General features: G+C 45.2%; 1 protein-coding gene across 1 annotated transcript; it reads left to right on the top strand.

Annotated features, from left to right (window-relative positions):
* Nucleotides 1–4505: 4505 nt before the first annotated feature.
* On the top strand, nucleotides 4506–12472 carry LOC105702504 (relaxin receptor 1). Its single transcript, XM_023434237.1, has 21 exons — nucleotides 4506–4593; nucleotides 6690–6809; nucleotides 7227–7289; nucleotides 7353–7455; nucleotides 7577–7648; nucleotides 7721–7792; nucleotides 7878–8021; nucleotides 8373–8441; nucleotides 8534–8605; nucleotides 8843–8914; nucleotides 8984–9055; nucleotides 9435–9506; nucleotides 9580–9651; nucleotides 9745–9815; nucleotides 9908–10090; nucleotides 10592–10737; nucleotides 10812–10962; nucleotides 11037–11166; nucleotides 11235–11425; nucleotides 11627–11785; nucleotides 11862–12472. Exons 1-21 carry the CDS (start codon nucleotides 4506–4508, stop codon nucleotides 12008–12010), a joined length of 2271 nt encoding a protein of 756 aa, XP_023290005.1. The 3' UTR covers nucleotides 12011–12472.
* Nucleotides 12473–13378: the final 906 nt, after the last annotated feature.

Below are 13378 nucleotides of genomic sequence, written 5' to 3'. Positions count from 1 at the left end.
TTTGACTCAGTCTTTTTTTATATAAAATGCTCAATATACGTATAGTTACAACATCAAAGAATTTTTCATGATTTCCTTTTTACGCAATGGTTTCGGCAATCTCCTTATTTCTATTAGCAAGGGACCCAGCTGGAGCGTAATTTACACCTATCTCATCTCTCAAAATTTAAGTACCTTCTCACTACAAAATATTTACAACTTTCATCCGGTTAGTTTCTTCGTAAAAAAACAAGACCTCGTTCTTTGTATATACTTATCGTCAAACTGCGGTCAAGCTTACAGAAGTCGTACGAATTCGTTGACAGGGACGTTGCTACGTGATTTCTTAACGAACGGCTACATAATTTAAAACAGTACTGATTTTATCTTTCTTTCAGATGTAATTTGTTATGTACCATCAAAATTAACAAATACATTTTCTGTATAATAGGAACGATTATTGCTTGCGTCGTTAATATTGTCAAGTTCTACCGCATTGAACGTTTAGATCTTGCGGAAATTATTTAATGCTTTGCTTATTGCCGGGAGAAATCTTTCATTTAATGCAGTACGCAAAGCGTTGAGCCAAAGTGTAATATGTACATACAATGAAGGTCTCCGAAAATAATTGACATATCTTTATTTCATGATCGAGATATTGCTACCCTCCACGAACGATCTTTCTCTCCCTTTCTATTATTTTAACACAGAGCTGACTCGTAATTAACTTGCAAAATTCATACTTAAGGGTAAAGCGAACGACTATCAGTTACAATACTTTCATTTTTTTTCAAAAACTTTAGCGGCTCGGGGCGATTATCGTAACTGAAAGACACGTTATCAATGTGCAATACGTTCTTTCTCAGCTGTCGCGAGTGACGGTGAAGTTCTTTAAAATGACGGAAACTCGGTAGGAAATATATTGCCTCGAGTAAATCACGTTTACGAATATATTGGGAAATCTAGATCAGGACGCTAAGTTTCGTCCTGGGATATATTTTGAGTAGTCATGTATGTAAAATCATCTATCTATTTGCGCGCTTATAGATATGTATATTATTAAATGTACGCCGACTTATACGTAATGACTAATTTGACAGTTCGTATGTTCTTATTTATTGTTCGCTATCTTCGAGCTGTCGATTGCTCCAAAGCTCGTCGTAATTGGAATCACCGATTAAACCATTACGGGTGGCTTTGAGTAGGTACGTTGAAAGTCCTGGAGGAACGAGTTCCATTGAAATCTCATTATTCCGTAAATTTTCGTGGATGTCGTGTACCAGGTTTGCTTACGATTCAGCTCTCTCTCCACCACTTAGCAATACTCTGCGCAAGTTTATTTATTTTAAGAAACGAGACACCCCTTAATACTATAACTCGTATTGTTACTGTTAATGTCATAATTAGATTATTTAGTTAACCGAGGTACATGGATGCACGCGACTAACACGAGGAAGCCAAGGGAGACGCGCTAGTCGTTCTCGAGCTGTCGTCCCGAAACATTCTGGGTTTGAAAGCTGCTTCGTTTTGCAAATTTAATGCCAGCATTAAATGTAGAACGGAGCAATTCGGAAAACGGGGCGTATACAGTTGGAAAAAGTACGGTTACAATTATGGGATCCGAAATTACTGGCTGAAAAACGGGACACGTTTGATTCGTTAAACGACATATCCTGCACTAATCTCGGAACTTTCCCGATATGATATCGATTTATCCTTCAGCGAAACGAAATGAATTTAGTTTAAATGCCCGAATAATTCCACGGCACCTGTGACTAATTTCATTCTTAGTGTAACCATATTTTTATCTCTCGATAATAGTCCAAGGTGGTAATTAAATGACGGCATAATATGGACAACTTGCCACTCACGAAGCCCAAAAGCGAAGTTTCGAAGTCAATTCTTTAGAAATAAAACTTTTAATTTATTCCGTAAATGTCTCATTAGCTAGTAGGATCGATCTTGGCCAATTAACCCCTTGCCTTACGATTTAAACTCCAATAGCGCGTGCCATAAACAACAAAAGTGTCGGTCATACATCGGGCCATTTCACGGTTTGGCTGAACGTTCAAAGTCTCACGCGTCTCTCATACGTTTCGTTTACGACCCGATTACGGCCCGATTGATATACCACGTCTCTCACACGTTTTGTTCACGTTTGGCCCGATTGATATACCACGTCTCTCACACGATATTGTAAGTTAAGGGGTTAAATCAGCAGAAATAAACCATTCGTTTGAAAAGTAATAGTACACTTTATTGGCAATATTTCGATAGAGAACCTACTTAAGAAAATATTTCCGTTCCGGGCATAAATGTTCTCTTGTGGCAAGTTTCTTTGAAATGCCGAACCCTCATCTCTACGAGTCTCTTATAACCTTTGCCGGAATTTCGTTGGAAGTGTGAAATAAAGATGAAAGCTGCTCCGTTCGAGGATTGACAAAAACGGGAGTATCGGTAATTAGCAAATGATTAACGGAAAACGTCTCGACGGTATCGAGCCAGTTCAGTCATTTTAGCAATGTTCGCGATCTTTTGCCCGACCATATCCGCTTATCGTGAATAATATAGAGAACGTCACTTCGATTCAGAGCGAGGGTTTAATATTATACTTAGAGATAACGCGAGGAGGTCGCAGACGGATCACCGTAAGATGCGTGCGAATTATTTATTTAATCGCCGGCACAACCGTCTATTATTTGTACACTGTCGACTGTATACTGTGTATCCTTTTTGAATAAAAAGAAATAAATTCTCTTTTATTTCCTTTAACCAATTTCCGGGGGAGGGTCCGAGGGTGTCTGGGCGGTCGGACGATCGGGGACTCATCCGGACATGCGGATCACGTACCGATCGCTCGGGATCGTCGGCTCGAGGAGGACGTGGTGCCGTCATTCCGTTCAGATACCATCGGCTGTTCATTCTTTTACCCTTTACTCGTCTATCGATCGGACCGAACCGCTAACTATATGTATAACGGACGGAGCGAGAAAGACAACGAGCCGATCCTCCCTTCTTTTCCCCTCTTTAAGACGACTGGAATCGCAGAAACGGGGGGCAAAAAGTCGGCGCAGCTCTCCCGCAAGTTCCGTGGTGATTTGGAGCGTGAAAAAAGCGAGCATTGGCCTCTCCTAAAACTTTCGTGCCGGGAGGTTTGCAAGTGCTCTACACTCGAGGGATCAAGTTCAATGGTATACCCCGAGTAAATCGTTCGGTGAACCATGATACGCTCGTAAAACGGAACCGCGTATCTGTTCGGACGGAACAAAAAGGCCGCCTTTAACGGAACGTTAAATCGCGAGCACTGCGTTACTGCCGTGCTCGGTACCGTTTCACATACTGTCCAGCCGTATTCCGCTAGACAAATGCTAATCTTAAGGTGAAGTGAAACCCCCTTCTAATCAGTCGAGTCGAATACAACACTTTGTTTTAAGGGTATTAGACCAAACTGTCCGAAACTTTCTGCATCACTTCTGATCATCTAAGAATTGTCCTGACACGTTCAACATTTGGATTTTTTAAAAAAATTGTTTAACTCAGCCCAGACCAGAACCAAAATGACGTCGAGATCTCATATTTCGATCAATATACAATTATCGAAGGATCTGATATGAGAATCGAAAGGGTCAGGACAATTTTACGACAATTTAGAACACTGGTAATCGATAAACTTGAATTTGAACGGGATAAAGGCAAAAAAAGTATTGTATGCGCCTTTATGCTAAAACGATGGCAATACGAGGTCTTGGAGTGAAAATTTAATTGACCTGGAAATCACAGATGGCGCAGGGGGTCCCTCTGCAGTCAATTAGGGCCCCAGAAAGCATGAATCCAGGGGATTTCTGGAGTTTTGCTTCGATTTCTTGATATTTATTGTACAAAAACGACAGATGGAGTATGCCATTTGGTACAATATCCAATATAATTCGACACAGCTGTCAATATAAAAACAAACGTCAGCAACATAAGCATTTAGAAAAATCTTCTTTATCGACGTCGATCAAGTTCCTCGACGTGTTTCACTTCACCTTAAGGACGTTTACCGGCACTCGGCCGATTTGCGAAGATACGCGGCAAGATGTAGATCAATCGCTTCGGGGGATGAGGCGATCGAGAGACCACGTTCGAATCTCTACTATAGAGAAGCTCCTTCGAATGACGAAGAGTGCGAGTGCGCGGACTGGAGCTACCACCCGACGCAGGGACGAATGCAACCAGTGTCATACAGTTTGAGTGCAGCATCGAGATCGAGTCGACCACGTGGTTCGTCGAGGAGCTGTCCTAGCACCTCATCCGTAAGGGTCTCCGATCGGGAATTTTTAATTTTCCACATATATTTTTATTTATTTTTTATAACTCTCGATACGATGCACGGCACAACGCCTCGTACTCTATCGGATTGCACTACGTTCTGGTAGATTCGTTAATTAATGTGACACTTTTAAGGGTGTCTACGGTCATCTTTGGTATCTAGTGGTCGACGATGGGTGCCCACGGTCAACTTTAATAACGAAAGAGCATTAAACATGAGGCACAAGCACATCACGATCGTCGGCGTATCTCTGATAACGGTGGTTGTTATTCTATCGATCTTGATGTATTATTTCAATCAAGGTTCGTACACGAATATTTTATCCCATTTTCCTTGAGCTTAATTATTTCCCCGTGGAGGGTGCGGATCATTGGGTCGGGCTCTTCTTTGCTTCTCTTCGCCCCTTTTCTCGCTTTATGGCTTATCCCAAGCTTCATCTCTTTTTATGTGTCGCTTTATGCACGCGCCGTAAACCTGCCCGAGATATCACCGGAGGAAATCATTTCCCTCCTTATGGTTTGCTGTGAAGGTCCTGGATCGCGATTTTCAATCAAAGCTCGTTCTACGAGATGTTGCTTGTTCCAATTGGTCAATCAGAACGCTCGGGCAGTCCGAGTAAGCCAGGACAACAAATTACGAGTAAACGAAGATAATTCCCTGCGGATGGTTGTTTCACCTTGCCTTGGCTGGATGTTTAAACGCGCATGGAGGTACGGGGATGTTTTTCTCCGTTTAAAATGTTATCCCTAAAATTGCTCGGCATTAGCGTTATTGCGAGCGAAAATACCGCCACCGTCTCCGCGCGATTGCACGCGGCTGGAAATAACGCCTACTTTCTTGGCTCTTAGGATAAGTGGACGTTACATTCTCTCTGTGCACACGTGGACGAGGGAAGCTCGGCTTTCGAATGCAGAGGAACCCCTCGTCTCGGTTTCCACGAGCTTCGTCGTCGTTCGCGTTGCGCTTTTCGCTATGCACTTGACGCAGCGACCGGTCAAATCAAGAAACCTGCGAAAATGATTTTTTAATTCGTCAAATTGACGAAGAGTCAGATATGAAGAGAGCGCCGAAAGATAGAAGTTGCACGTCGCATCTACCAAAGTAGCATAAGGAGCTCCCACTTTCTGAGTATTTCCAGAAATTTCTCCTGCAAGTTTTGCAACTCGATTATGCAATTTGCCGGTGTTTAAAATTAGTCAAACGTGGTCCTATGGATGGAGCGTATGTAAACACGGCTTGCGTCACCGGTCTCATCGTTTATATTTATCAATATCTGTAAGACGTTCAATAATAACCATCTAGATGATTTATGAATGTGTTGCGATTATCGGATATTTTTTAGTCGACGGTACGACGGCCATTTGCAAAAATTTGGGGACGTAGAAAGTTTCTAGGGTTGCTGGTGTTATCGCTGGCTAACGTGGCGATGAATTATGGGGTTACTTTTATTAACACATTCGCGACCGTTGACGTGAATTCACGTCTTTTCAAGTTCTATTCCTGGTTGCCGCTGACGTGAATTCACGTCATTTTAAATTCTATTCCTGATTGCTGCTGACGTGAATCACGTCCATAATGATACAAGTTTGCGGCAACTAATTTCAGAACTTCATTATTTTCGCCGGTACACAGTATTTGAAACGGAAAAAATTTGCCGCTCGCGAATGCGTTAAGCGAGACCTCCTTATACTACTTCGTGGTTGCATCGTTGCACCGCGCTGAAGGGTGCAGGGTGCATAATTTGCGACAATCGCCGCGTACTCGCGGTCGTGCCGATCTTCATCGGCGAATCTAGAGTAATCAGGAGCAGTTGACTTCTCGATTACTCACGGTCGGTAGGTGTGAATTAAATGTCACTCACTCGATCGAAGGAGCGACCTCGTCTCTCGTGTCGCTCCTTCGATTCGTGAGACGGCTCGTCGGAAGATCGGTGACGGCCTCGTTGCGAATTCCACGGAGATCACGGCTCAGGATGAAGTAACTTAGCCCGAAGAAATCAAAATACATTTAACGTCCCTCGAAATATTATCCGTTATGCAACGGCATCGCGGCGAAGCGCCCGGTAATGATAGGTGGCGAAACCGCGTCTACGATTAGAGAATAAATCATCCGTTAGCAGGGAAAAAAGGCAGCACGGATGATTCCCCGGGTACAAACTGCGGCATTGTTCCAGCAGAACGGAAAATTAGCTTAGGTTGGGTTATGGGGAATTTTTAAATGCAGAGGCAAACGGTGCCGTGTCGTCCTCTTGAAGGGAACTGGCCGTTTAGGAGGCTCAAAAAATTGCGCGAGGCGGTAAAAAAAGGAAGCGGCGAACCCGGACGATTAAGTCCCGAGTGCTCGCATCCACATGTCCGACTATTAAATTATGTCGCATTAAATTGCGCAATGTTCGCAGACGAATGTCCCGTGGGCACGTTTTTGTGCCGGAACAGCACCGTGTGTATCCCCCAAAGAAATTGGTGTAACGGATTTAAGGACTGCCCCGAGGGCGATGACGAGACCCTCCTGAACTGCTGTGAGTATTCAAGTTATTTACTTTGTACTTGCTTTTTTACTCCACCGAGTAAGGCAGGTACGCACACGGACTCGTCGCGGGAATGTAGATCAACGGTAACTTATGTGTGGCACCGTTGCCACAAAAAGCGAACTCGAGTTTAATGAGACGATCTACCGATCCGACCTCGAGGGTCTGCCGGCAATCGCGGGTCCTGAGTTTAAGCTGAAATCGAATGCTAAGTGCACCGATGCACTTGGCCGTTAAATGCATCCAACGCGAACGTTCTTTCGTTGAACTTCCCCCGAAAGTTACCGGAAATCTGGGCCAACGACGACTTCGGTTCGCGGGTTTTCTTTTCTTTTTCTGTTTTTTTTTTCTTTGACGAGAACAGCGAAAGCACGAAGCTTATGAGAGGACTTTGGGATTATTTCGCAGCCGACCTGTACGGCAGCTGGACCTTCTTCTACAAAGAAAGAAACTGGAAGACGGCAGAATGCGGTAATGCGACTAAGTTCAACGACCTGGCGATCGATCGTTTCCGATTCGAGTCTCCCCTTGCAGATTCCTCCAACTGTCCTCGGGGATGCAACTGCGGGGATTGCACCGTGACATGCACAGGATTTACCAAGATTCCTCCGAACCTCTCGGGGGGCGTCACCAGGATGTATGCATTTGTTTAAAGTCGACCCATAAACGCTTATGCCTATGAAATCAACCCATTCTATCAGTTATTAGTCTCTACAGATCGAGACGTTAATTGTCTTTCGTTTTCGATTTCTTTACAGAACATTGGTCAACAGTTCCCTCGCACAAGTGGGAGCTCAAGAGCTCAAAGCATACACGGAACTGCAGTTTTTGTAAGTTCTGCCTCTCGACCAGTCTTTCCGTTTACTTGCTGTACAATATATATTTCAATTTTACTTTCCTAGATTTCTTCAAAATAATGGCATCGTATCTCTGGATTACGGCACCTTTTCCAGCCAAACGCACCTGTACTGGTTGTAAGTAGAGTATCGATTATTCCATCGTTTGATTTTACAAATCTCGATTGATTTGAGGATTGATAGTATTTATTTGTTTTATCAGAGTGCTCTCGAATAATAAGATCGAGTCCATACTTCGTGGTCAGCTGATCGGCCTGAAATCCCTGGAATTGCTAAAAGCAGACAACAATAGTATCGAAATTGCCGATCTGTCGGACCTCGAAAATAGTACGTCCTTGGAATTTCTGTAAGTGTAAAGGTTGTCAATTCTCTACTAGCCGGCGCCTTTATTTCACGCATAAACGGGCGGTTTTAATTTACACGGCTCATCAGGCAATTGAAATATGTCGAGGGTGTTCAATACTCTCGATGCAATCAGGTGGAGTGAAATTCGATGAGGGTGGAAAACCGTCTCGCGTGTCCACCGTCCACTACCCGTTCCATCTACTTTATGTTTTCGGATTTCTCTCAGCCCTGTCTGCAAATAATCGAAAGGAAATCCGTGCGAAACCGACGAGAGAAGGAAAATAAATCGCGCAAAATATTTCTATTTATTTTTCTAATACTTTTTCTTCTAGATGTACTCTCTTTTTTCCAGCGACTTGAACAGGAATCTGTTAACGACCCCAGGCTTGATACTACCCTTTTTACCCGCACTGGATCAATTGTAAGCGAACAATTCATTACCCTGCGATATCAATACTCGAGGAAATAGAAAATATAATGATTCACTGTGCATCGAATTTTCAATACATACAGGTTTTTGGATGAGAACAGATTGGAAAGCATCACCGAGAGTCTCTTTTCCGGACTACCTCGGTTGAAGTCGCTGTACGTATTCTTGTCATTAAATCTTAAAAAATAATTACACAGTTAAAAACACTTCTTCGAAATGTAGTATACCTGTAGTCAAGATACTATATTTCGAGATTTCGTGTAGAGGAGTATAGAATTCTCTTCCTATTTTTCCTATTTTTTTTTCCTCTTACCGTTTTGTTCAAAATATTGTAATTATTTTCAATAGTGCAAGAACAAAGAGTACATATGTAACGAACATTTATTTTCAAGGAGTCTCGAGGGAAACTATATACAAACCATAGACGCGAATGCGTTTCAAAGCTTGGCGGAATTAACTGAACTGTAGGTATTCCATTGTACGGTGGTCTCGTTAAGGTTCTCTTGGTTATTAATTGGAGCCATTTCTTGTAGCAACTTGGCTCACAATCAACTCGTAACGATACCACCACACGTGTTCCGGCCCGTAGGGAATTTGACGAAATTGTAAGTACTCAAAGGCGCAAATCGAGAGTCGCTGCAGCTGCACTAAGCTCTTTACGTGCTTGCAACTCGCTGGCCGTTGTTTGCAACTGGCGTAGGTGCTCCTACGAACGTTATTCCACCTCCATGCACGGCAATTTTCCATGAAGGGTCGACAAAATATCACGTACACGGGGTCTGATCCTTATTTGTCCACTCCCCCTCTTCTTCTCGCGGAGATCGTCATCCCTTTTCGAATGCGTTAAAACCGCATTAATCGTTAATGTTGTTTGCAATTAATCTGCCCGCCGCATATACCGATACAGGACTTCCGATCTGTGAAATGAAAACGCGAATCCCGAGTTTCGCGATATTCCCTAGAAATTGGAATTTTAATTTGTAGACTAATTGGGTACAATCCGTTCGAGAACCTGCCGATATCGTTGTTCAGTCCCCTGGGAAATCTCCAATCACTGTAAGTTTTCACGATTGATTACATGCCATTTTCGGTTAAGATACTTGTTATAAAAAGATTTACTATTTTCTAGAGATTTGCAAGAAATCGATATGGACAACGTCGGTGAGAATATGTTCGACTTGTTCCCTAAATTGGACTTTGTGTAAGTAGTCTCATGTAACGAAGTCAATATTCAGGTCAAGTAATATTTCGGTCTTTGTGAGATAAATTTAATCGAACCGCGTCGTTCCCTCAGGTACTTTAAGAAATTTCATTACTGCACGACGTACGCGCCCAAAGTGCAGAAATGTCGGCCAGCCAGTGACGGTGAGTGTCGTTTAAAAGTGCCAAGTACTTCATCGGGATTAATTGAAACGCCCTCGTGGATCCGAATTTGGATCTTCGATTTCGATTTGCAGGAGTGTCTTCGTTGTCGCATCTTCTAGGAAAGCCTCTGCTGCGAGCGGCAGTCTGGGGCATATCTTCCGTGACTTTCCTGGGAAACGCTCTCGTGCTCTGGGGAAGATTCACGTCGAAAGATGAGAATCGCGTGCTCAGCATTGTCATTAGAAACCTGGCCGGTGAGTTTTCTTTCCCGACACGTTTCGGGACACTTTACGATCCCTGTGTCAACGAGGTCGAGTTTAGGTATCCTCGCTCCAAGTAGCAGCACGTATCGCTGCATACGATTTCCGGGTCCCCGTAAAGAAATGCCCCCTGGTGATCGAAGAAATTCATACTGCGAGTTTTTCCCGTCGTCTCCAGTCGATTCCGTTTAAAGATGATTTACGAAGAGGGAGGACAGAGAGATTCCCGTTGCACTTCGTCAAGGATGCGCTTTAACTTGGAAGCGGTCAGAAATACTCGGAGTGCCACCGCGTGCACGTCAAGCCCTTCGGCACGAGAGGAACGTAACGGATGCCTCTTCACCGGCGAGGTGTATCCGAGATAAATCTATTAAGCGATTACGCCTCGTCGTAGCCGGCGGCAGTTCCTTTGCGAGTCCGCCGCGTTGTCATCGAGCGATGACAGCGGATCGGCAGATAATTAGGGGCTCCATAAATCACGCGACTTGGTAATAAGCCGTTAACCGCTCCTTGCAGTTTCCGATATGCTGATGGGCATCTACCTCTTCGTCATAGCCGTGGAGGACATCCGATTCCGCGACAATTACAACCAAGTGGCCAGCACGTGGATGTCCTCCTGGTCCTGCACGGTGGTCGGGATCCTGGCGATGACGTCCTCCGAGGTCGGTATCGTTCCTCGCGGGTGTAACGAATATCTCCCTTTCCTTTGAGTCAAGAAGTTCGACTTCTCTTCAAGGTTTCGGTGCTAATCCTATCTTTCATGTCCGTGGAGAGATTTATGCTAATTGCTGCTCCACTTAAGGGACACCGTGCGCTCACTCCCCACGCCGCATCCTCCTCCATGATCGTCATTTGGATTATCGGCATTATTTTAGCTCTCACGCCAGGTAGATATATCGAGACGGTCGAGCCCTGTTCGATTTAACGCCCTTAAAAATGCACGCGTTAATGCCTCTTTAAGCTATACACTGGCGGAGCAGCACCAGGTTCTACGGAGTCAACGGAATGTGTTTCCCTCTACACATAGACGATCCTTACCTCGTAGGGTGGCAATACTCTGCGTTCATATTCTTAGGACTGAATCTACTAGGGTGAGTCTCGCGGATCGAGTGCTCGTCAAACTCGTTGTCGACACTTTCCATTATTCTCGTGATTTCAGACTGATCATCATCGGCTACGTTTACGCCGGGATGTTTGCTAGTATCTGGAGAACGCGACACGCCACTCCTTTGTCGGTGGGCGATTCCGAGTTCGCCTTGAGGTTCTTCCTGATCGTCATGACGGACGCGGCGTGTTGGGCACCGATTATCACCCTGAAGATTTTGGCCTTACTGAATTACCCAGTGGCTCGTGAGTAGTTTTCCGAGTGGTGATTTTTAGTTCTTTCCCACCGTCTTCGCGGTAGGTTCCGAAGTGTCTCGAACGTTGTAAAGTCCTTCTCGAAAGACCTGGTCGCCGGCTCGCTTCGTCGTGCCCCCTTACGGAGTTTAATCGGACGTGAAAATTCCGCGAAGGCAAAGTCTCTGGTGACACGGTGTGTTCTGATTTCAGCCGACCTTCACGCGTGGGTGGTAGTCTTCATCCTTCCGGTGAACAGCGCCGTGAACCCTCTTCTCTACACCTTCACGACACCAAAGTTTCGCGAAAGGCTGAGCGAAGGATGGTTCGGCAAGATGCGCAGCTATGTCGCCAGGAAGCATTCCGCCCAAGGTATTGTAATTGTAATCCGTGCAAAACCTTCTTCGATCGATCTTGAATGTCGATGATAAGAAAATCTCCTTCCTAGAGACACCGATCTCGAGCTCGCTGAGCAACAGGAACATCGTGCTCTCCCTGTCGGGGGGCAGCAAGTGCCCGGCCGACAAAAAGATCACTCGGGTGAAGTCATTGAATAACGATGGACTCGTTAACGGATTGCACGACCACATTCTCTGAGTGATCTACCTCAGCCGAAGGGGACAACGATCTCCCGGAGCCTAAGGGACATCCGCGACACTCGTCGTTAACGCGCACAAGCGCCGTACCTATTTATTTTTCTATTTGTACTTGGTCGTACGTGTAAACGAAGTACGCCAATTTTTACCCGCGGACTAACAGGTTCGGCCAAGAAGTGCATTCCGCTCCTCCGAGTATTGCTCCTCGTGCACCGTACAATTGGAGATTCAATGAGAGGACGAGGGGGCGAAAAATTCTTACTAATTGCAGAGAAGTGGTAACGAGACCCCGATAACACGCGTCACGGCTCGAGGAGACGTTGAACCGATTTCGAAAATAAATAAGGTTAAACTAGAAAAGTGTAACGTTAGGATAACAATCGAAACGTGATCGAGAGCGTTTTTCCACGGGCGACCGATTTTGCAATCTCGTTACCGCGCCGTAATTGCCCAGGACGAATAGTAACCGAAATTCCCGTCCCTAGAACGCCAGCTGCAATTCCGTAAATCTCGTTAGTAACCGGTGCATCGTCGGATCGTTAATACTGTCGCTGGGCGCACTTCTGTCGTATGTGCACTCGGGATGCAATTGAACTATCCGCGATGCAATGGCTTTCGACGCGTCGGGAGCAATACGCGGAAACACGTGTAGGCCGTTCCAATTTCGTATCATTGCTTGCGCATTGCTGGTACCTCTCGGAGACACGCGTGTACACTAAATCGCGTTTTGCTTCCAGATTTTGTCGAGCTCTACTGGCACGTTACACGGGGCCTCGGTGCGAGTTCAAATACCGAGACCCTCCGTACCCTAGAAATAACACCGCACCTCGTAGCCGGTGGTCTAATCGTCCTCTACGTCTACGAGGTACCGAGACATTTTATTTAAAATTAAATTAACTCGACCTAGATATAGACTAAACAATTCCATATAAAAGTTCTGTTAAACCGGCGATTAATAAAAGTCCCGAGGTACAAACGAACACATATGAGTAAGACGCAAGACTCGTGGGGTTCCTTCACGACGGTCGTTGGAATATCTCGAAGAGGCAGAGGTAACGTGAAAATCAACGGGGAATCTTTTTTCAGAGTTTACGGGATGCGCACGACCCCTGCGTGGGTCATGCGATCGAGCATAAAGATCGACGATACGCTCAATTCCGATTAACCCCTCGGCGCCCGATCGCAGGATCGATTGGTCGAAGGCTCGCCGAAAAATCCCGGCTCTGCGAGCACAATTACGGCGGATCTCTCGCGCGAGGATACCTCGAGAGGAAAAATCTGCCGGGCGACCGAAATCCGGGAAAAATGCATTCGTCGATCGGATTCCTCGATTCGGTCGGTTCCATGGGCGTCGGGCGCGATCGAGCGT

The sequence above is a fragment of the Orussus abietinus genome, unplaced genomic scaffold (genome assembly GCF_000612105.2).
Source record: "Orussus abietinus isolate OABI.00-Male unplaced genomic scaffold, Oabi_2.0 scaffold6, whole genome shotgun sequence".
In the NCBI taxonomy this organism is placed as follows: Eukaryota; Metazoa; Arthropoda; class Insecta; order Hymenoptera; family Orussidae; genus Orussus; species Orussus abietinus.
This window is presented reverse-complemented; position numbering and strand designations above follow the sequence as displayed.

Excerpts from the sequence above, each read along its gene's own strand:
- LOC105702504 (XM_023434237.1), top strand. The coding sequence starts at position 4,506 with ATGAGGCACAAGCACATCACGATCGTCGGCGTATCTCTGATAACGGTG. Across the intron at positions 9,056-9,434 it reads GTAGGGAATTTGACGAAATT|ACTAATTGGGTACAATCCGT; the intron begins GTAAGTACTCAA and ends TTTAATTTGTAG. Across the intron at positions 10,963-11,036 it reads TATTTTAGCTCTCACGCCAG|CTATACACTGGCGGAGCAGC; the intron begins GTAGATATATCG and ends TGCCTCTTTAAG.